The 24,827-nt window shown below is 38.0% G+C and overlaps 1 protein-coding gene and 1 long non-coding RNA gene across 7 annotated transcripts in view; one reads left to right on the top strand and one right to left on the bottom strand.

Annotated features, from left to right (window-relative positions):
* The window catches only part of STAU2 (staufen double-stranded RNA binding protein 2), a 170,983-nt gene extending 146,391 nt beyond the window's left edge, over window positions 1–24,592 (top strand). For all 6 annotated transcript variants that reach the window (XM_038126854.1, XM_038126855.1, XM_038126852.1 and 3 more), the window contains 2 exons: window positions 22,544–22,632; window positions 23,476–24,592. In XM_038126854.1, the coding sequence (XP_037982782.1) occupies window positions 22,544–22,632; window positions 23,476–23,569 (183 nt within the window). In that variant the 3' untranslated portion in view covers window positions 23,570–24,592. The remainder of the gene's footprint in view (window positions 1–22,543; window positions 22,633–23,475) is intronic.
* The window catches only part of LOC119696921, a 43,449-nt gene continuing 18,626 nt past the window's right edge, over window positions 5–24,827 (bottom strand). The window contains exons 2-3 of the long non-coding RNA XR_005255688.1: window positions 21,442–21,550; window positions 5–19,113 (exon numbers count right to left, since the gene is read on the bottom strand). This is a non-coding gene — a long non-coding RNA (uncharacterized LOC119696921). The remainder of the gene's footprint in view (window positions 19,114–21,441; window positions 21,551–24,827) is intronic.

Genomic DNA, 24,827 nt, shown 5'->3' with positions numbered 1-24,827 from the left:
CACTTTGTGAAGAGAACTTACTGACATTTAATGTGAAGCTCAGAGCTACACACCTAGGCAGCACAGAATCCAAAAAAATATGAAAGCTAAAACTTAAGGCATCATACTAGGATCAAAATGAAGGGTCCATGTACCTAATCTACACAGAAATTGAATAGCTTGGCCTGCAGTGTCCATATATAAATGTCTTCATTTCAATGCTATCATTAAATTACTCAAAAACTGGAGACTAGGACAAAAAACGTGACCTGGCATTTTCTTATACACACAGCATTTCCTGAGTTGCCTGGAGAAATCTCTTCTAATACACAAGACTGTATTGCTCTTTCTCCACACTTTACAGAAATAAACATTTCAACATTATAGGCAGTATGTTCATCAGTGGTCTGGAAGTAAGCATGAAATCATCTCTTGGTAATGTTTGCTGATAGCATGAGGGCCAGCAGAGTGTTAAATGGTGATAAGTTGTAGAATACAATGCAGTAAGCCTTGCTGACTCCACAAAGTGCATTCTGACTCAGCTAACTGCACACTTATTCATCAAGGAACAAGGGATCAAAGCCGTACTGTCAGCACAGATAATTTTGGCTTCTAATTAATTGATCAGGGGTCATATAGGATGGGGAACTGAGTAAGAAATCCCACTGAACGCTTGAACATGAATGTAACAAGTAATAGTAATTATGAGTTACAAGATATACCCTTGTATATGGCATTGGCCAAGCTGATGCTGGAGGAATTCATCTAGTCCTGATGTCAGCATTTTCGAAGGGATATGGAAACACTGAAGTAAGTTTAGAAAACAGCCACAAAAAAGTATTTGGTTGAGGAAGTGGGGAAAATGCCTTCTGGTGAGAGACTTGGAAGCTCATTTGGTGTAATGTCTAAAGGAAAAAAAAACTGAGCTGGCTTGATTCTTTAAGGAAAAATACTTAGAAAAAAATTTTGTTTTTCATAAGGGACTCTTTAATCTACCTTAGAAGGACGTAATTAGAAACACTAGCAAAAATCTGAAGGTATGCAAATTCAGATGACAAACAGAACATTTTTCTGTTCTGAAGAGAAAAATGCTTACCCATGAAAGCTTCTAAATGTCCCTAACAGGATAGGATTGCTTTGGTCAACACTCAAGGATGGCAGTACCATAAGAGGACGGACTAGACCAACCCAAATTCTCTCTTTTATGAATTAATGAACCTATGTTCCATATAATTACAGAAGAGCATAGAAACCTCACAAACCTGTAACTTTCATCACCAGATAAAGTTGCACAGGCCAGGAAAATCAGTGCACATTGTGAGAGAGAACATGGAGCTAAACTGAAGGAAGCATACTGGGCTGTGGTGCCAACTTTCTTTCATAGTGAGGTCTCAGGTGAAATCTGAGGAACTAGTTCTGCTACCTGTGAGTGCTTCTTTTTGGAATTGATGATTTGGTGTCTTTTCCACTTTTGTTTGGGGTTTTGAGTAGTGAATTCACTGTGCTTACATGGTGTTTTGGGTCTGTCTCTCTATCTCCTGCAGTTTCTAGCTGTGGTGAATTTCTCAAACTAGAGAGGAAGCCTGGCATCCAGCTCTGCTTAATGCAAACACAATTCAGGAGTGCAGTTTTGCAAATGGTTTAAATCAGCACAACCAGGCTAATTATTTAGCTCATTTACTGTTTTCTGGGGGGAAATCAGGATAAGTTGCTTTTAAAATTCTTATATGTAACTTAGGCTCTATTTTTACCTCTCTTGTTCAATGCTAAATCCCGCAATTCTTGTGGAATTGAAGAACAGACTTCCAAAGACAAACATTGTCATTCACTCCGGAGTTCTTTATCCATCTAACAAGTTACTTTTACATTGCTACTACTTTTTTCAGCATTGGGTGTTTTTTCCTTCTTTTAGTAAAAAAAAATGATTAATACCTTCCTGTGGATACTTACCACAGCATATATTTCCTTACATGATATTTTCCTGTTGGTAGAGTGAGCCTATTTTTTCCCATGTTTTATGACTCGATGAAAGCTTGAAAACTACAGAGAAAAAGTTACAGGAGGGCTTTCAAAAAAGTTTGGTGACTTAACTTGGGCTCCAAAGCTGTGGGTTCAAAGCCTATCCTGAAGCTTGAACTGACAGACAGTAGCACAGTTTAAATACTTCCTGTTGGATACATCATTCAAGTGAAAACACAGACAATGGTCTGGTTTTTTATCTGATGGAAGAGTTCTCTCTTTCTGAAAGTCTCCTTGCTTTCTACAAAAATAGAAATTATTTTCTACTGCAATCCCAAAATAAGGATTTAAGGTAGGGACTTAGCTTGAATTGTAGGGGAATTTGTCCTTAAAGCCGCAGAATAGTATAGTCTGTAGTGAAGCTTGCCCCAGTGTAGGCATTACTTTTCTTCCCCCCTTAATAATCAGAATCCACTAGCAAGGCTTAGCATATCCAGATTGATCTTGCTCGAGTTGTTGTCTCTCCATTATCACAAAACAGGGTTCTGCAGTGTACAAGGTCTTCCAGCTCTCCCAGTTCTGCCCCAATTCTGGTTCTTTGTTTCACATGCACCAAAGAACCCCACAGGCTGATTTTAAGACATCTCAGGCCACTCTGCAGAAATAAGCAGAATTTTTTTCACCACATGGACAGGTAATTTAATTCTATATTTTATAACTGCTGTGATTTACAACTACTATGATTTATAACTACTGTGCTGGAGTCATAATATTCAAAGCTTCCTCATAAACTATAGTCACTAAAGCATCTTGCATACCTTTCAGATGCCTACAATGCTTCCAGGTTGGGTTAATTTTACAAGTTTTTCTGTAGTGGAAGTACAGAGAGAAGCATTTCCAAAGGCTCATTCTTCCCATCTCTTTATTTAGGAGAGGATAATCATACTCTAGAGATACCTAGTCTCTTTCTGTCTCTTTCTGCACACAACAATGAACTTTGACTATGTGCTTGGTGAATTCAGGGTTAAGTGAGGATGGGTCCATCCATTAATTACCAGACTGCCATTTCTTATGCAACCAACAGTTTATTAAGTTTTTTATTAAAATAAAAGATACTGCTGCTTATGAAACTTTAGCTTTATAAATAGGTATGGTTCAAAGTTTTGCAAGAGCACTGGCAGTAGTGACTCATTCTGGCATTTGCAGACATTTTGCAAGAAGTGTTTATAGGAGACAGCACCTCTGTAGATCAGATACCTCTAGACCTGAGTAAATGGTACATTTACCATTTACATTTACATTGCAGGATCGATTTTAGGAGTAGAGTTCTTCTGAGCAGAGTCCACTTCCCTGTAGTTATTCTTCTCCAATGAAAGTTTAGAGTTTTGTTAGCTTGAGGCTGGGCACAGAAATCTAGCCATATTTAGATCTAAGAGAATATGTGTTTCACTGGTAAAGGAGACAGTCGTGAGGATGGCCTGGAACTAAAGGAAAAAAATGTTTTGAAGTGGAGGGACAATTTAAATTATTAAAGCTGCACTTGTATTAGCTACTTCTTGGCTTCTAGTGTATGAAATCTTCTTGGCATGTGCCCTGCCTGGGGTCAAGTGGGACGTGGGAGAGATTGTGCTTGGATGTCTGGAGTACTACCACTTGGGGGGGAAAATGTGTAGCATTCCAACAGATATAATTAATGACAAGTGTTGTTGTCTTTCTCCTGTGCCATCCACCCAATGGCTGCCTGGTGCTGACCCCTTGCTGTCCCGCTGACCTCTCCAAAGTTTATTTTAAAAAGGCATCCTTGCTTTCCCAAACTTTTCAGCTAGGCTTCCCTTGGGCTTCTTGTTCAGTGCATGCCCACAGACTATGCCTGTGTCCACTGCTCAGTGATCAGACACAAGTGTTTCCATTAGAGGGATGATTAATGGAAACTTCCTTGGGAATGGGAAAGGGAGAAGTGGGTAATACAAGTCAAGAAACGTGTTAAAGCTGAACAAAGAAACTTTGTTTCTTTGTTTCAAAAATAACTTATTTTTCAAGTGTGCTGCAAATTGTCCTTATTCGCTTGGGTCCTGCCCACATCAGTAAAAAGCTGCAGTTGTTTCCACAGGAGTGGGCTTGAGAGAGGTTTGTGCTTTCAACCCACTTTGTAGTGAGTGACCACATCAAATAATTCCATCGGCTGAGCTGGCTTCTTTGTTGGCAGATTTAGTAGATATGGGGTTTAATGCTGCATAGTGCAGGTGCATGGAATTTTCTGTGTCTAAATGCAAAGTAATAAAACAATGACTGAAGAGTAGAGAGGAATCCAAACTGGCTATTATGAGAGCGCAGCTGTCAAGTTACTTCTTACTGGTAGCATTCTCCAAACAGAAAACTGCATGACTAAGTCCTTCATTTGCATGATGAGGATCGCAGATTCTGTCTGATCTCAAGCTTCTCCTCACACTCTGCTTACCCTTTTCCAATTGTAGGATGTTAGAGGCAGAAACCTGCTTCTTCCATTCCCCTTAGACACTATGTTTAGCTCTTTGAATGCCTAGGGATAGGATGCACCCTGTCAGCCAAAGCAACCTGGGTTGAAGCAGCACAGCAATGGGTCCAAGGACTGATATTTTGCTGCTGAGAGAACTGGTAAAAAGCAGGAATTAAGGACAGAGAGACTAATAAACTTAGGAGGAGACTTGAAGCTCTGTGCTACTGCTTCCCAGCAGAAGCAGAGGGCTAGAGTTTCTAGCAGTACCAAGTAGGACCTTCCACAATGCTTTACAAGGAAGAAGCTTTGCTGTTTTCCAGGAGAAATCAGAGCTTTTGTTGCCTGCTCTTTTAGTCTAATGGTGTATTAAGAGTTCTGAAGAGACCACAATGGAAAATGTTACCTTTGCATAAAGCAAACAGCATGGGTAGCAACTTTGCTTGCCAAACATTGCTGTTCATCAGAATCAAGCAGCTCTGACTACTCAGTAAGTTGTTATTTAGCACATGCACATATTCTCTACTGAGTCAATTTTTCATGGCTAAATCTTGATTCCCTTGCCAAATCAGAAAAACTGGGCAGTTGCACTGTAGCAGAGCAGGGAAACTGATGTATGGGGCTGCAACTGCTGTTTTCCAGGTCTGAAGTTCCTTTGCCATATGTACAGAAGCAAATAAATTCATTCCATGTTTACCCCATCAGGCATGGATGTGCATGTGCTGGCTGGGACCTCCACGTGCCTGTGCAAAGGGAAGGCCTGCCCCTCCCCTGCATAGCAAAGACATTCTGCTTTTGTGACATCTGGGCCACTGCAGCTGTTATAAGGAGGGGTTTGCTCTTTTTAGAAATTATTAGCCAAGTAAGCACGTTGTTTATTAAAATATTCAGTGTATGTTGTAAACTTGTAACTCTGATATAGAAAATATCAGCAAATGATTCTGAAATTTATTGAAGACTTCTTCCTGTACCTTCTCCAGTGAAGGGTGAGAGTTATATTTGGTTGAACACGTAACTCAAAAAATACATTTTTTGACTTTTGTATTTTGTCTTTAGAATTCATAATAATTTATATTTAGTTATAAACATTGTAAGTTAAAATTGCATATGGAAAATCATGTAAAAATATTGGAGGAAATTATTTGACTTTAGTTCTTCATGTGATGAACTTTGATGGAATCAATGCAGTATTAAAACACAAGACAGCTAGTGATCATGAAGAATAGATAGAATCTTGTTTCTTATGTTTTATCAGACACTTTTAATGTACAAGTGTGTTGATAATTCAATGTGCAGCTGCTGGTAACACTGCTGCCAGTAGAACAGCTTTTAGTCAGGCATGATATTGTAAATAAGATTGAAAAAGATTGAACGTTAGCAATATATAAGAAGCATGTATGACTATACGAAAAAACAAACTTTGTGTAAATTCTGCAGAACATACTTTCTTAAGAATGAGAATTTATTAATTCTAGTACAAAATATTTTGCCATCTTATTAATGAAGTGTTCTTTCACAGACTGTTAAGTATAATAATTTAGGTATTTTTTTCTCCAAGATTGTTGAGGTTTTGTCAGCTACCATTTTTCATTTCTTCTCTTTATGCAGACTTTTTTTTTCAGCATTTGAATGATTGATATTCACTGTATTGCTAATTGTTGCACCCTCACTGGAGAAGACTAACAAACGTTGTCAGTTCATTACTGCTTCTTTTGTTTTCTTTTGTATGATTAATGCCCATTGTTGATACCAAGTTACAGTTCAGTCAACTGTGGCTTAGAAACAAGAATGAAATTAATGTTAGGGAAATATAAACTATCAACCAATTTGCAGGGGTGGCTGATTCTAATGAAGTGAGTTTCTTTACTAAATACATTTGAATATTAATTCCTCTATGGCATAGCTAGAAAGAAAGCCAAAATATTTGAAAATGGGCTTGCACTGTTTCATTATCTCCTTATTTCAGTAAAACATTTTTAGCCTTGTGGAATCTACATTGAGTAGAAACAGGGCATAAAATGGATATGTCATAGACCCCACCTTCAGGGCATCTGGGTTAGTCCACTGCTTTAGCCTCCTTAGCACTGAGTGTCCTGGATCTTGTGAAGCCTCACCTAAGGGTGCACAGAGATTTACACTTTCTAGGCCATGTCTGCAGAAAGAGAGCTGGACCCTTTCACATCTCTTCTAGGCAGGCACATGTTGTTTTCAGGTCTAGAACAGTTTGCTTCCAGATGATAAGCAAGGCCCAAAACTACAGTTCTGAGGTAGAAATGCAATCTACAGAAACACTGTATTTTTCTTATAGAATGAAAAGGTTTTCAGCACTGGATCGTCTCTCTTGGTGAGTAGTCCGCAGGGAAAAAAGATGCTGTTTTGCACGTGTATTTGTATAAATGAAGGTGAATGTATCCAAATAACAAATAAGGAGGACAAAAAGATTTTCATAGAGGAGCAGGTTGAAATACAAAAAGCAGTGGAGTCCATTAAGAAGTATTTTCCTTTATGGTTGGTCCCAGGCTCACTTGTGTTTAGCTAAATGTGTTTTGCAGTAGAATAAAAACACACAAGAGGGTCTGGGTCTTGTATCCTTAGTGTAGGGATTAAGTTAAATTCTTTCTCTAAGCTTTAAAAAAGTTTTCTTCATTTACAGGAAAAATGGATGGTAAATATGAAAATATTCCTTTCTGATGGCTCTTCCAGGGACTTGCTTTATTTTTTGTTAGAACCACTGTAGTACTATCCTTTGCAGACTGACATTGGTTTACATCACAGTTTGGATGATCTTCTCCAGTTGTATAATCACAGACCAGCATGGGGAGTCTGTGGGTGGTTTTAAGAGATTTTCTAGGTTTCTTTGTTTCAGGAGTTTGGTGTCCAAACATTATATGATTTGTTTATACTGATTTCATTGTGAAGGAAAGAATAAGCCTGATCTCCTCTTTACTGTAACTTGATAGCATGACAGTTATCTCAAGCATGGCTTCAGTTAGGTCTTATTTGTGCTTGAGGAATATTACTGTCTAAATGCATAACATTATGAGTGCTTTTTCTCTGCTTCTGGTGGCAGCCTTAGAACTCTAGTGCTTCCTTCATGCTCTGACTTTATTGTTTATGTGACAGCTGAAATTATTAAATTCTTAGAACTAACTGAGACTGGACATAAAGTTTATTTTCTACTATCATTTAACTTACATTAGTACTTTTGCTTTTATTCTGAGTGTGTTGATTTTTAACTAACTTAACTGTACTCTGTAGTGGCACAGTAAAATTGCTTGTATCCTGATCCTGGAAACCCTCTCAAAGGGTTTGCATACATGTGCAGGCTTATTGGATCATTTGCATGAAGGGAGCTTGAATAGTGAAGGATTATTATTATTTATCTTAATAGAATCTTTTATTAAAATAGAGCTGTATATTCATTAAAATGCCTTATAGAGAACAATATTAAATGAAACAGCATCCTGAGGGATTTTCTTCTTAGCTGTGGTTGGATAGTTGCTAGTGGTTTCCATGCTTTACACAGTAACATAGACTTACTCAGGAAACATGAACTCTTCCCACAGCCTTCAGGTATTAATAATTACATGTCATAGGAGATTGTCTAAATGCGTGTGCAGTTATTTATCTACCTTCCCAGATAGCCAGAGCCTTCACATAACAAAACCTTAAAATACTCAGGATTGCACAGAGAAAGGATGAGAAGGAATATTATTGCGTCCTACCTTTTAAAGAAGCCCCCAAAAGCAGAAGTATTGGATTGCAATTCCTGCTTTTATCACTTCTGAACTTACTGCTAAAGTACCAATTAGATAAAGAACAGAAATTATCTAGGGAGCATGGAGTGATCCTCAGGACAGCTTAGCAACTGCTGTGATCAGCCTCTGGAGTCAGACTCCTCCCTTTCTTTGGTCCATGTATGACTCCATGTTGACTTTTTTTTTGCAACAGCTGAATCTTCCCTATCACTGATCCTGGAGGTGAGATTGTCACCTAGGAGGTAGAATACATAGTTGTTGACCTAAAGCTAGGAAATCTGAAATCTGTATGTCTCATACTCTGGACAATAGTGCTCACATCTGTGCCATTGACAAAAGGACAAAAAGGAGGGCTCACCTGCACCCTCTTCTCTGCTGGTCACCCTCTCAATGACAGCAGCAAGCTCTGCTCAGGCCTCTCAGAGGGCAGAAGGGCCAGCTGTCTTCAGGAGAGGACTGTACATTTGCAGCCACCAGCTGACCAAGGTGCCAGGCTTCTGCCTGTGGTCCTGGCTTTGCTGATGAACTCCAGAGAGGACCAGGAGTTCACCCCTAGGCTTGGAGCACCTCATTGCCTGCAGGTAGCTCCAGACTCACCATGTAGCTTTCTCAGCTCATTCTTCAGAGAAACCTGTCTCTGATCTTTACGCTGAGTAAAAAAACGGAGTACTTAACTTTAGACCTTTGATTTTATTCCAGGGATGTGCTGTTTAAAACTTCACTCATGCAGCGCCTAATTTGTAAGCACCTGAATTTTTTATTGAATCTAATCCTGACAGGTTATTTTGTAACTAGCAAGATTTTGAGTTAGCTCTTTTTGACAGCTGTGGTTAATGAATTTTAATAATAGATGCTAGAATGATATGATAAAATAGCCGTTAGCAGATCTTCCAGACTAAACCCCAGCTGTTCAGTAAAGTTTTTGGACATATATCTATATTTTTGACTGCAACTGTAAATGGAGTAAAAGCAGGTCCGTAGATGCAGAGCTCAGTTAATCAGAGACAAGGAGTGTCTAACCTTCATTAGTGACCTACCAGCTGGAGAGGTTCCTGAATTTAAGAAGTTCTTGAGGAAATCTGGTTCCTGCTGTCTCTCTTGAAGCATTTTTTGAAGTACACAGTACTCAACATGTACCATTCTTACCAGAAAGGTAAGGACAGCAATCATGGAGATGACTGAAGGTGCCACTTACTACTCTTTTTATCTTTCTACCTGTACAGGAGCAGACTAAAGTAGGACATAATGACTAAAGCAAATCCAAGTGAGCAAGGCCAGTTCCTACTTAAATCAACTCACAAACAGCAACAGAAGCTGAATCTGAGGATAGATTTGGCCTTTCCTTTAAGAAGGAGACCTGTAAGCAATAGAAAATAGAAAATAATCCAATAAAAAAGTACATCTACCACTTCAAAAAATGCACAGGAAGGTGGCTGCTACTGATTTTAAGTGAGGACTAATCCTTCACCTCAATACACATTTGCTAAGAAATGCTTGAATTTGTGTGTAAAAAAGCAGCAATGGAGTAGGCAGGGGGAAAATATGTATTGTGAGGCTTTTCTGCAATGGTGTCATTTAACTTGATCACCAGAGTGATGAGCCACTGAAGGCAGATTAGTTTATTTCACCTTAAGGAAATACCCAAATACCCTCACAGGGTTTTGACTTAAAAGGAGAAGCAATGAAGTCATATTAGAGCTCCTGTATTGCAAAAAGGCAAGTCAAAATAATCAACTTAAAAAAAAAAAAAGAATATGAGCTTGAAAAGGTACAGGAGGGACAGAAACAGTATAGGTTTTGTTTTTCGTGCTAGAAACCCAGGGTTTTTTCTTTCCTGTTTGTTGTATATTAAAGGCAAACTTTGGGGCACTTGGAAAGTATTCTCATACGTGAGATAGAGACCTGGGTCACAGCATAAGACTCAGCTTCTCCTTTTCTTTACTAAGGAGCTAGAGTGTACAGCTTTCATTTATCCACCAGATTCAGCAGCATCTTCCCATTTTTCAGATACTGCCAGAATTCTCAGACCTAAATGGTAGGTTGGAATTTTTATACATGTAATCTAAATTTTTAAGAATCTGTAGAAGACCTCTTTTAAAAAATTAGCCTTTTCACTTGCCTCCTTCTGTCAGAATATTTGATGCTTTCCATACACTAGCTCTCAAAAAAAAAAAAAAAACAAACTGGTTTTATTTTGCAGTTCACCTCTAATTCCAAGCACTGAGAGCTGGGAATGCTGGACACTACAGGCTAGTAAGGAATGTATAGGAGCTTAACAGCAGGAGCAACAGACCCAGGTTAAAAATTCAGTGACCAGGAACAAATGTGCCTTTTATTTCATCTCCCAGCTAAAATCCTAGATACATTTTATTGGCTTTAAACTTTTCTCATTTAGTAGAATAAGCTAAGCTTAGTGTTTCTTCTTAATCACATCCACTTAAAATGGGACATATATGGCTCTATAAATTAAGCTAGCACAGAAGTATTCTTTGTTTAAAAGACTTAGAAATTGCTTGACAGTTAACTATTAAATGGTATCTAAAATACCTGGAATTTTCTCTGAAGGAGGTTATGCCTCGACTGAAAATGACAAAATCAAGTTTAAACCACAAGTGATGGAAATGTACAGCTTGATTATCTCAAAGTCAGAAGCTAAGAGTATGTCTGAAAAATATTGAGCTAAAGTGTTTTTTCAAGGTGATGCAGCAGCTTAATGGCAGGGTCACCTTGTTTTGAAGGAAACAGATTTTTTTATCCCACAAAACACATCAAGAGTACAAGTATTTCCGTTCACTTTTAAATAAACTAGAGACCTGTTGAACTTTTCTCATAGAGACAAATCAACAAGTACATGAATGTGGCAACCAAACAGTCATTAGTGCAGTGGTTATATTTTGCACTTGTCTGTGATGTTTTGACTGAAGAATCTATCTTGGACCTAAAAAACTTTTTCTCAGAAATCATACATTCCCATACAAAGTTTTTTCTTAGGTTAGTATTTTTCTGAGGAAGAATTTTGACCAGCTCTCCACTAGACTCCTAGTTGAATGTCAGATCCAACTGCTTACATGTCTCCCTGAAAAAATATGTACAAGTCTCCTTTTTAAGGAGCAGCAAGATCTGCAGCATCCTTGTAATACTGATGTACTTCTTCTCAAATTTGGGGTCCTGACATAAAAAAAGGCTAGAATGAAGGATATGGTGTTGCACATACCCAAGTGAAGGCAGGGAGCCAACAAAATGCTGTTGTAATTACAAGTGAACATTCTTGTATCATAAAACTGTAAAGAAAAAGCTATAAATCAGAGCTGGCCTGGTGGTCCCTGGCAGCAAAGTGCAAAAGATTTGAGCTCATTCCCTGAGCTAGCCAAGAGTGGGATCCTCATGGCAGCAGCAGCTCATTCCAAGGGAAGGGCATTCCTCGTGACTGCTGGGTGATGGTCATGAAGCAATGATTTTGGTGGGAGTGAGATCCAGCCTTCAACCCTGAAGGAGTGATAGTCTGAAAAGTGCTGGCCATTGTGAAAAGTAAAGCAGGCTGTAATTTTCTCTTCAAGAGAGTTTGCATGTGTGTGTGTGTGTTTAGGAGCCTGCTGGTTTCAGCGTTAGGTTTGCACTACTGTTCAGATCCCAATATTGGATCACTTTTTGTACTTGAGGATGCAAGATTGTCCTTTAATTCAGGTAGTTTCATATTTCTGTACACACACTCATGACACCAAATCATGCTAAAACCTTTATATGGACATTAGAAAAATGCAAAGAAGTTAAGTAATGCTATCCAAAATGTCATAACTGAAGTTCTCATCACTAATGAACATGGACCCAAATTTAAACTTCAGTTATAAATGTTTTTTTTTTTTCTATCCTGGAACATTCTTTCTCTTTTCAGATGTTTCACGAGGATGTATCTCTTTAAAAATCATTGATCTGTCTGGATAATTTTCTAATTTCAAAAGTAACTAAGTAGCAGAAAGGTAGGAAATTATGCAAGCTGTTAGCATTGGGCAGTTTTCTAGAGACATTCTTTAATACAAACTGTGTGTGTTAGTATTTCCTGTTCCTCTGAAAGATGTGGCTTGATGTGAGCTTACATTTACAGTTTGTGTTTGGAAAATAAGATGATGTACTGTTGTTAAAATAAAATAAAATAAAAAAATCCTGAGGGTGTGCAAGTGATTACAGCAAAACAAACCCCAAATTGACAGCTGCACAAACAACACTTGCACAGCAGTGGTAGTCAGCTACTAAGAATGCCCAGTTTCCCATCATACTGGTCAGAATTTTTAATTAATATCACATTTGGGGAGTCTTCTGTAATAAAACCACAATTTACTATGGTAACTTGATTATGGAAGAGATAAAGGAGAGTGGACCGAAATTCAGGATTGTTTTGCAGAGTATGTTACCTCCCTGTTGATAGCAGTAAGAGAGCAAGACAGACAGTGTTTTCCAGTATCAGCCCCTAGAGTGGTTTAAGAGGTGCAATCCTGAAAGGTGAGGGGCTCTTTCCCAAACAGATGTGACCCCCTGCAACTCTGATAAACTTCCCGAAAAGATGAGGGAAATTTGTACCGCACAGGATGTGCTCAGCACATTGAGGGATTGAGTTAGTAATGTCCCTGATAATTGTGGATACCTCATTGTAGGAGTCAGTTTTTATTTAAATTTTTTTAATAGGAGTATACACATCTGTCTTTATACCCAGCAGCTTTTCTGGCCCACAAGAAGTCCTCTGTGAATTTCCCCAACTGAGCTCAGTGGGATCTCTGTCAGCTGCAAGATTTATGTCATCTTTTTCAGTCCTGAGAACTGTTCCTTAAGCTTTTCACATCTGGATTTAATTGGAAAGACATTAAAAGACATTAAGTGTGCTGGAAAAGCATATTTTAGAGAAGATCTTTATAGACACTTCCATTAAGGGAGCTGATGGTTGTAGGTTAAAATGGGATGAGGATGAGCCATCAACAGTTTGCAAAGACAAAATTATATTACAAACTACCTCAGATGAGAAGTTTGTCCTGTTGCTCTTGGGTCTGACTTTGCTCGCACTTAAATCAACTTCAATTAGGAAAAAAAATACCAGCTAATGCAGTGAAAGAATACTCTAAGATCAGAATCAAAAACTTTTTCCCTTTGGAAACACTCAGATTTCTAATTACATGCCATATATGCTAAATACAATGCTTTTAGCTGTCAATCTAGATTTGGTACTTTGTTGGACATACATGCACACTTGTAAAATGAGACTTGGAGAATGAAGAGAGGGATTGGTCATTAGGGCTCCGAGGGTGGAAGTATCCTTCTCTGAATGCCAGTGTGCTGGCCACAGGAGTAGAGTTTCACAGAAGCAGAGATAGGATACAATTTAGTACATGGGCTTCATTACAGATGTTGTAATGCAAGAATCTACAGCCCCAAACTCCCCCATTGTTCCAGCTACAATTTGCTCCTTGAAGAAACCAATGGCCAGTGCTTTGCATTAAATGTAATCTATTGCTTTTGTCTTCAAACCAAAGTTTCTAGTCATGTTTAGATTGACAAGAGCTTAAAATTTAAGGTAATGGACTCAGCATGAGAGAACAAACATTCTTTCATTCTAAAATTGCTAAAACCAAGGAATCTGATATTTAGGAAATTGCTCCCAAGTCTAAAGCAAAGTGTATGGTCTTTAGACGTAAAAATATGTCAAGTTTAAAGAAAAGAATGGGTAGTTTTGTTAAACATTGTGGGGGGAAAAGTACTCTTTAGACTATTTTAGCAAAGAAAAATTTTTGAGAGGCTCTCACCAGTCATCTTCTCCTAAAATGGAGAATTTTTCTCCACTATAAAAAATATTTTGTATTGTTGGGAAGATGATAGCTTGATGAGTGATAGTGAAAGGAATGAGGCATTTGAATTAAATGGCTGCAGTGCAGACTTCAAATTTTTCTATCATTAAATACCTTTATTCAGAATCTCCCTCTTTCCATCTTGGCCTATGACAAAATGCATGTAAACTAGTAAAACTGATTCTTACTTTTATTGCCTGACCTTGAGCCAGCCCTTTCTGCGCTCATGTTCTCTTGCTTTGATTTCCTTCTCTTTTAAAACAGCATTAATTAAACTACCCCTGTACTTTAGTGACACTTTGTCTCATGAAGAAGAGTATATTGGCAAGGAGAATGAAAAAAGTATCTGAACACTAGTTAGAGTGTTTTACAAGTTCAGTTTACTAAGTGAAAGAGTAACCATGTGGATGCAAGTATTGAGTAATACTTGATAGCTTGAATCTTGTAAAGTGATTTTGGTGCGGGTATTTCGGAATTCATCAAAATCTTTTAATATTTTTTGGGTTTTTTGACCGCTCTGTATAAGCAATTACCTAAGAAAACCATTGAAATAACAGAATAAATGCTTATAGCTCATTAATTTTGTTATAAGAGTTCTAGTGATATCTACATTACTGTGTGGGTCAGGGGCCCATTCCCTCATGGGGAGTAACACTGTCATTTATGTATTGACACCCATGCAGTGAAGGCAGTGGCAGTGATGTCAAAACCAGGATGGAGCTGTGGAGGTCAGATGAAGGAAGAGGAATGTTTAACACAGTATATTGTGGAAGTCACTGTAAACTCTTACACAATCAGGAATCTCAGTCAACTTATTTAAAATCAAGAGGTCAAAATCTTCTGCAATGTATATAGGGTTAATGGCAGCAGACTTTCAACTCTATTGCAGTGATGTGGAGAAATGCCTATAAATAAATAAATAAATAAACCAGATCATTCTGAGAACACAGCTGACAAGGATATTTTCCAGCATCAGTGATGAGAGAGTGATTCATGGCCTTTCTTCAATGCTGGTGCAGGATTTTGCCTGAGGATATGTGTTCTGCTGTTTTCAGCTTTACATTTGAAGCTGTCTTTCTTAAAATCTCCTATAATTTTTGTCTGCAGCTCCTCAATCATGCTTGAGTGTTGTCTTAGTTGCATAATTTAAACCTTGACCTACCAATACAATAATTGACCATCTAAGTACTCTCATTTGGAAGTCTCTAATTACTGAAAGCCCCTACATTACTTAAATGTCTACCTCCTTCTGAAAGTTAGTGTTTAAGTAGCTTTTGTCTAAGGATATAAAATTAGAAGCAAGATTAATTTAAGATTAATTGCCATCTAGTGAAGTTCTGTTGTATATAAGTAGTGCAAACATTTGGAAATTTAATTTTAAAATATTTTCTTTCATGTTCATAAGTAAGCTGTGATGATGCATGATTCTTTCTGTATTTGTTCTTGGAATTGCAGCTACTGAAGCAAAAATTTGGAGTCTTGAATTAAAAATAAATTTACTTTAAATGAACTTCCAGAATTCTAGACAAAATCTGTAGCAGATACACTGAAAAGATACTGAAAATATCTGATAGAAGATTTACTTAACTCTTAATTCTGTTTTAACTGTTTCAGATTTATTTTAAGTGCTGGTACTGGGGCCCAACTTTCCCACCTCACTTCACCATTAGAGGATGTAGACACACCTCAGTAGATACTGGCACTGAACCTGAAAGTTCTTTTGAGATGTTCATGAACAAGCATCAACTTACTGGTTTCCTGCATAAATTGTCATGAAGGCAAATGTCTTGGTAGCACTTGAGTATATTGATCCTTTCAAGTGGGAAGATGTGTGTGGGAGGAGTCTGAGAAGACGCAGATTAAAGAACAGTCCCGTACAGTCTGAGTCCCATACAGATCCTTCTTCTCTTATTCCTACCTGCAAGTAAGAATACAACCTAAACTTGGCAACTAGACTAACCTCTCCATGCTGGAGTAATCTCTTATTCTGTTAACTTAGATGTGTTTGACTTTAGGTGTCATTTATTAAATCCTCTTCATACAAAAGCATAACTTTTACTAATTTTTAAATAGGTACTCTTCAGCTTTTCTCTCTTTGTGATTGGAAAGCTTTCTATCACCATTAGAACAATAGAACTGTCTCACTTCAGATGATTATGCAGCTCTTTCTTGGGCTTTAAGAGAAGGCTTCACCATGCCTTACTCCTGGAATTAGTGCATGGTCGCAAGAATGGCAGTCAGATTTTGAGTGTGGTGGTTCACATGGAAAATAAGCCATGCCCAGTTGACTCTCTCTACTGTTAAGCAGTCTCTTCAATAGATAAAGTAGATGAATTTAGGTTGAAGATCAAAACCTATGGAAATAAAGTTCCATGTTGAATAGTGTCTTTCACTCCATGCACTTCTCAGCATATTAAGAGGCATGGAGGAATGAGTACACGTGTCCAATAAAACTAGGTGGAAGAAGGTGACATGCATGCTGTTGTAGAAGCTCTGTTTAATATGTTGGAAAAATTGTTCAAGAACAGTTAATCCTTACTTTAGGATTACCCCCAGAAAGCTGGCAAGGTCAGGCTGTACATGGATTGTGTGTCATTTAAATTCTGGCTGCATGAGTTGCCTGGGGGCAGCATTAACTACAACGTGGGACTTGTTCTAAGCTACATCTGTGAATCATCATTCTTTGTTTGAAAATAGTGGACTCCTCCTATCCTCCAAGCTCCTTCTCTTGACAGGTGCAATCAGTAGCCTTAAGTGTAGCGCCTATCAGGTGACTATGCCTTTGTGCAGAGATTAATCAGTTTTGGAAAATGCTATTTCCATGTAAACTACACGAGTTAATCAGATTATAACCCTGTGTTTTTCATGCATATCATAAACCATATGAGGAAAGAGCTTAAAGTCTTTTAATTAAGGTTTACACTGTGTGCTGTGAAAAGCCTTTCTGAACTTAATATTCAAACAGATTTTAACATTGGTTCACATGAAATCTAATCAGCTGGAGAGAACAGCACATTGAAGGGAAAGCAATGAAAACTCCTAGCAGAAGTTATTGCTTGCAATATAGTAAATTCGTTTACAACAGAAGCTGTGGGGAAAAGGGATTTGTTTGCGATACTTAGTTTTTGTTTAGCTTGAATGTAGCCAACCTGACAAATTCAAGAGAATTAAATAGGTATGTTAAGGAGTCAAATTTTAGCTACTTTGTGTGCTTGTGTGTAATTCTACACAAAGAAAAAATCTTCTCTTTGTGCATTTCTCTATGCATGAAGTATTGAGTGTGGGCAAGTTGAAGCCAGGTGGAAGCTTAGTAAAAAATTTCTTCATCTAGAGAAATGAAAAGCAATCACCAAGAACAATAATTTGAATACATACAAATTTAACTAATTGCTCAGTTTTGGGGCACTGAGCCTTCAAACTCACCTCTATAGCTGTAATATTGTTGGGTTTTTTTTCAATAGCCTTTAAATGTGAAATTAAAATCCATATATTAAAAATTCATGAAGTGCAGCTCATTACTGATGCAGACAGCTTTGCTGCAATGTTATTGCACAGCTGACATTGCCTTTTGAGGCCTCAGTAGTCAGGGAGAAGGAAAGAAAGTCACTGATTAGGGAGACACTTTTGATTTAGAAAACAAATAAACATTGATTTGTTTGTAAATACTACCAGTTTTGCTCATGGTCTATTGTTGTCTAGGCCTTTGGCTAGAAACTAAAATCCAGGACTAGAGTCTATGATGGTAACCCGGTATGCAAACATGTTCTCAAGCCTAAACTTGAGCAACAGAGACTTGCTGATGCATATGGCATGTGACTACAAGAAACATGACCACAATGAATCATTTGACTCAGCAAACTCAGTCCTGAACTAAGACCTAGCTACTAAACACAATAAAATCTTGTCCTTCATGAACTTCTCTAGACCCTGACAAGTCAGTCTTGCAGTTTCTGCCTGTAATTTTATGTCTTCAGAAAACACTGATTAAGGCCAAGCTGAATATGTTTTTTCATGCACTTAAAAAATTGATGTTAGGAGGCATATTGCCAGTGAACTAACAGTATGAAGCAGTGTGTTTATTAGGATTGTCTCAGACCTCCTTGGTAAAGTCAACTGGAAGAGCCACAGAGAACAACAAACTTTCACAAATTTCAGTTTCATGGAATAAGCTGAAATGTAATATCGATTTAAGAGGAAAAGCACAAACCACTGTGTTAAAACAAACGTGAAAATTTTATCGTGAGGATGTGATCTTAAATGCTTGTGGGCTAGTAGAGTGCCTGTATGCTGCTCTTGCTAGAGAATGATCTAATGTTACTAGATTGTCATTATAAGACACTTAATCCCCAGAGCGAGAAACAGGAAGAATATTTACAAGTTTCAGTGCTATTTACTAATTGCCAATTGACTTGAGGAAAGCTAAAAAATGACTGGAAACATCCATCCCCATCCTGATACACACACATACTAATAATGGAAATGGCAGCCAAGACAAACAGCTAGCAGCGCAGTGCATCCTGTTGGCATCGTATTTTTGGCACTGTTGTAGCTACACAGAAAACAAGTGATACAAGAAATGTGTAAGGACATCTGTTCTGTAACCTATGGGGCTTCACTCACAAAACAGTTGTAAAATCTTCTGGGGGAGAGAAAAATTTCTCTGTATCTGTGCAGATGCTCTATTGTAAGAAAAATATCAATGGAAGGAAGTGTTGAGCCTTTGAAAGAGGAAATTGTTCACCAGATTCACTGTGAAATGTTCCATTCTTTTCTTCCCTTTTCATTTAACCTAAGTTATCTGCCATTCATAAGTTATATTTAAGCCAAGTGGTGTAAATCTATTGGGACTAATAGAATTGAATCATGGATTAAATTACCCTGGTGTCTGCTTGTAACTCTTCTTCACTGCAGATTACTTGAGCTCTGTGTCGCTCTGCTGACTATTCAGGTCACAGCCTCTAAGCTACCAGCTTCCTTCCTGAATCCAGCATCTTCATGTCTGTCTAGGGGCATGATGGGGAGAGAAGAAACATTAAAGGCATCAATTAAGATCCAAAGTATTGTTTACTCACCTGCTTCTCTTAGCTTGCTGATCCTTCCAAATACAAGCAGGCTATGGGAGAAAGAAAAGGGTGGGGGAGTGGGGGGAGGGGTTAGTACAGTGCAAGGCTCTCTCTACCATTCCTCTATTCCCCTTCAGCCACATCCCATGAATGAACCTTTTAAAAAGGAAATAAACTTTTCCAAAACTCAAATCCTGTTGCAAATGTTGGGATATAAATAATTAGGCTACCCCCTCAGGTAGCTTATGGAGAGTAAGACATGGTTCCATGAAAAAGAAATCAGACCTCATATTAACCTGGAACACATTAGGAAACTGGAAGTAAAAAGGGACTGTGAGGTGTAGGAGGCTGGGAGAACCTGGGGAAGAAAAGCTTAACCCTGGGAGCTGCTGGAATCCTGGATGGGAGTGCATTTAGGAGCTGGAAAAATGCAGATTTCAACAGTGCTCTCAAAAACACCTTGATACCTGTAGCTGGCAGATCAAGGATTCAGGCACAGGACTGCTTCCCTGCCAATTGCTCTCCTTGATATTTGGTTTCACAAATGCAATAGGTCTGAGATTTTATCTTTTATGTCATATTTCAGTTTGGGGAAAGCATGGCTTGAAGAAGGGTGAGATGGCGAAATGAGACTGCACCATGTTAGAGGCATTAGGATTTGGAAATTGTGTTGGAATTAAACATGCTTATCATTGAACACCTTGAATTGTATTTTCATTTTATGTGTTTTCTCTAATTGTTCCATATTTACTTTATTGACAGCCATATGTTCCCATGGTCCCACTGACACAATAATCCATGCTTATAGGCAAAGTGTTCATTATTTTATATTGCAGTACTTCTTCCCTTGCTGTTAGAAGAGGAGAGGGGCTCTCTTGATCTCTTGATCTGATTCTGTTAAGCTAGTGGCTAATTTTCATCCAGGAAATTTCAAATCATTTTTCCTGGAAAACAACCCTGAAAGCTGCTCTGTAATTCTGTAATTTATGTGGGATGCCTTGCAAGTAGCCAGTTCTGTGAGTAAAACAGTAGTAACTAACAGAGCTACTCAGCAATTCTAGAATTTGGATGTTGGTCTAATTTGTGTTGGTCTAATTAATCTCTTGATGATTTCGGGATTTCAGTTGACCCTAATTGAGACCAGACTGTGCTGCAGATCATATGATCAATCTGTGATTTAATCTTGAATGAAGCTTTACTTGGCTCTACTTACAAACTATGATCAGGGCATTTTCATCCAAGTCATTGTACAAACAAATAACCTGAACACAAAGTTCTTCCACAATAAGTTGACAATTCACACATCAGACCAGGAAGCTAAGAGTGGGTATGAAAAAGTAAACAAGGTGGTTTGAGAAACATGTGAGGTAGCAGTTTAACTGTGTGGGAGGAGCCGATGTCTCAGCTTCCTTCCCTCCTTGCCGTGCTACCTGATAATGGGCTTTGGTTTACCATACATAAGAAGGAAGGAGATTCTGATAGTTTTACTAATGTGCATCAGGAAAAATGGATGTGAGAAGACAAGAGGTTCTAGGGTGCCGATCCCTACCCATTGGATTCTTTCTCACAGTTTCTAACCCATGACCAATTAAAGTACAAGGATGCATTGGGACCCAAATCACTCCCCTTCCTCACATGATGAGTCATGCTTGCATTGTGATGAAAAGGACTTCAGGGAGAGGAGGAGAAGAGAGAAATTGGGATAAAGAAATATGTCTGGTTACTGGAACAGAAAATTTACAAGGACAGTAGTTGAAAATCCTCATTACCACTGGAGGAATTATTTGTGATGAGCAGTGATTTTGCTGTGCAGTCAAGACCAAGGATGGAAAGATAGATGGTGGTTAGATCTTACAGGAGTAGACAATGCACATGTGAAACTTGTGAAGGGACACTATTAGGGGCTAGAGAAAGATTTTTTGTGAAGAATGGAAATATATCAAAACATCAAGAAAACCAGAAAAAATGAGGAAAGAGAAAATTCTCTCTGGAACTCAGTGAGTGACAAAAGTGAAAGATCCAGTAGTGAGATCTCATACAGGGGGCTCAGAACACACGGTAAAGGTGGAGTGGATTGTAGGAAACAGTGATAGTCTTTATATTTTTATAAGACTTTATAAAATGTTCAGCTTCTTTTTTTTTTTTTTTTTGGTCAGGGCACAAACCATAACATTTCACAGACTACAAAGATTCTGCTTTCATGTGTGATGGGTGGGAGTGCCTTGTACAGCCTTCTGAGGCTTTAGCAGCTAGTCATTACTATAGACAAATATGGGACACGTGGTCTTTTACTTTGGGGCAGCCTGGCAATTTTGGTGCTGTTATTCATCTCACCAGAATACACATTGTCTAATAATATTTAAGTTGTATAAACATACCTTTCAAGCGAAGGAGTTGTTGAGAGAATCCAGGCAAAGAATTAGTACAAAGGCAAATCTAATACTTCATTACAATGGCAGCTCCTGTTCCAGGCAAGGTCCCTGCTCTCTGAGGGAAAGGAAGATAGAGTCACAGATTCTTTCAGTCCCAACAAATAAGAAAAGAGCAGCAATTGTTGCTTCACTGTGAACAGCACTTTAGGGCCTCCAGTCAGTTCCACTGCTTGAGGTGTTAGCTTAGGGCACAATGTGAAAAGTCACCTTTTCTTTCCCTTGTGATTAGTTCTGAATGCATCTCAGGAGGAAGTGATTAAAAAGCAAAATCCATTTTGCTGTTCTGCTTTACATTTCACCTTCTCAGCAGAACTGACCTCAGCTGTTTTATTGTGCTGGCTCTATCTTCAAAGTTGGCCATGTGATGTCAGAGAGTTTCATAATCAACCTTTTCTGAATCAATTACAAAAAATAATTTTGTTTTTTTACCAAAGCAGATAGAGGGAAGAGAAGAAGAGGTGGCTCATAGCAGATGAGGCAAAAGTTGGTCAATGAAGAATGCAATAGAAAATGTTAGATAAAAACTGACTGTTCTTCTATTCCTGATTCTCCCTAATCACCCATATAGTCTCCCCCTGATTAGCACATTTCACTACCTGGGTATAAGACATCAGGCTGAATGTCCTGCTGAACTTCTTCCCACTTCTCACACCTTCTGCAACCATTTGCAGCTCAAAAGCTTTTCCACAGGATCTCTGGAAAGTGTGGGCTCTAGGAAAGCATGTGGGGAAGCTGGAGAGGTTTTACAGCCAGAAAGCCAAGAATCCTAAAAGTATATCCTATTCTTTCTGTAAGTGATGAAGCTTGCATGGGCACAAATGGGAGTCACTGATATGCCCAGGAAGAAGGAGATCTCTTCAATCCATGCACAAGCACAGCTGCTTATCATGAAGCTGTTGTGCACCCACTGTCTGAGCTCTTTAGCCTAAATGGCTTCAATGTACAGTAAATTAATAGAATCTAGAATATCAAAACACACACCTTCCTTCATTTGGTGACAATATAATTGTGCCAGTGGGTTTTTTTGACAACTCATTTTTTTCTTTAGGCAGCGTTAAGTGCCTTGAAACAGTTTTCAGAACAAGGACTGGATCCAGTGGAAGGAGCTATGAAAGTTGAGAACGGATCACATGAAAAGTAAGTACCATTTAAATCCTCTGCATTTTAATGCTTGTGTGGCATGGTAGATAAGAAATGTTAATTAAGAGCTTAGTTGCCCTTTTAAACCTATGCAAAACTATTTCCTCTGGAATTTACATACAGTTTGTGACAATTTGAGAGGATAAACACGATTTCAGTTTTAGTGTAACTCATAATGTTTACTAATTAGCTGTGAGATAGTCAGTCCTGTGGAAATGCTAAAGAAAAGGATTTTCTTTCCATTGCAAGGATTCTGTGTAAGTAGCATAACATGATTTTTGTCAAATGTGTTGTAGCACATGATATTGCCTGCAAACAAGCATAGCTATCTGCCAATAAGTCATTATGACTGCAAGCTGAATTTTACCTCAGAGAATTTAAAAGTTGAAATTTCTTTCAGGTCTTAAAAACTCTGATATGGAATTTAGCTTTAAGTAGTAGACAATAGAATAGGGTTTCACACTGGATTTTCAATTAGTTAAGAAAGTGGGATTGTCCATCCAGTAAAGATTTTTTTCATGCTGCTACTCTGTTTATGTAAGAAAGTAGTAGTGTGTCACTAAATAAATTAGGAAGTAATAGAATAAAAGAAGTAAGACTAAAAGTGGCATTTGGAATTTTCAGTAGATATATTGGGGCTATTTATAAACTAATTTAATCAGAAACATTTTTCCATATGATCTCATCAGCATAGTATTTGAACATAAATATTGTTGTTTCACTTTAAAATGTTACCTTCCACAGTGACCTTTGAATCTCATGTGCCATCTGGTAATAAACATGTCTTAAAGATGTGCAACCCTGGACCTTACCACTCTTGTTAATGTATTAATCTTTCAGACAAGTCAAGCATCTGGGAGAGAAAGCAGACAATAAACAGACTAACTCAGGCACCATTGCTCAGGACTGCAAGGATTCAAAGGCTGTCGTCTAGGAGCTTCCCAGCACCCACGGCTGCCACTGCATCCTTATAAACCTGTCAACACGCAATAGGGTGTATGTGTACAAGGAAATGAATGACTAATACCATTATTTGAGTCTTATGTGAAGACAACACTATTCTAACACAAGAGATAGTATACATGGTACTGTTTATTCAACTGTGGAAAAAAATAAAATTGAACATTTCCCTTAGAACTCGAGATCAGAGCATAACTCAATTGCCCAGAGGCAGAAGAAGTCTGATCGTGTTACTGGAGGTTAAAATAACAATGAATTAACAAAAGGTGTTAGGAAAAAAAAAAAGGAAACTTTACAATTGATTAATATTGAGGAAAACAAGTCAGCATTGGTTCAGTTATACAATTTTTTGTAGTGTAGTTTTAAGTTCAGCTTACTGTTTTTTAAATAATGCTTGAATATTTTAAAATTAACCAATGACAGTGCTGTGAGAATTGTAGTTGTTGTCTTCATATATAGTCATACAGCTTATCTTTTTATGCAGACATTATGCATTCTTCATTCTATATGAATATGTATGACTTTAAGATGCACTACTCAGAGTTGTATGCAAACAGAAGTTTAAATCTTGACAAGTATTTGCTTAACATGAACAGATGTTAGTTATGATCATTTTCGATATACTCCAGGAAAAAAGCAAATATGGTATTTGATTTTCCTTGCCATAATCAATTAAAGAGGCGTCTTGCCTCCAAGCAACATTTTCCCCTTCGATTCTGCTCTCTGTTGTGTGAAGCACATCTACACCCCATTCTGTGTGTTGTATCAACCCACCGTTTGCATCAACTGAGTGTTTTTAATCTCTGCATTCGGACCAAGAGCAAAAGGGAGGACTGCAACGTTATCGAGCCAAGGGCGGAAACTGTTGATGTAAAGATCATTCTTTTGTGAAAGGAGTGGCAGCAGAGATAAGACCTGTGGCTGCTCTGTACCAGCATATTTCTTTTAAGTGTGTGGCCAAATGCAGTAAAACCACATCAGTTCATGTGTACAATGACAGTGTCTTCTCTTTCTTTATCCCTCACAGTTAGACAGCTAAGAGAAAAAAAGGAAAAGAAAACAATTAAAAACTAACAAATGACTGGCTACCACACTAGAGCCAGGTTTCAACCAAGCTGTCCCCATGTCACCACTTTCTACAAACTTACTGTGTTAGATCAGACATGCTGGTATTTAGGTCATTTATCTATCCAAAATACAGATTATTTCATTTAATGCAACAGATAAAGCTT

This window comes from Motacilla alba, chromosome 2 (assembly GCF_015832195.1).
Source record: "Motacilla alba alba isolate MOTALB_02 chromosome 2, Motacilla_alba_V1.0_pri, whole genome shotgun sequence".
In the NCBI taxonomy this organism is placed as follows: domain Eukaryota; kingdom Metazoa; phylum Chordata; class Aves; order Passeriformes; family Motacillidae; genus Motacilla; species Motacilla alba.
This window is presented reverse-complemented; position numbering and strand designations above follow the sequence as displayed.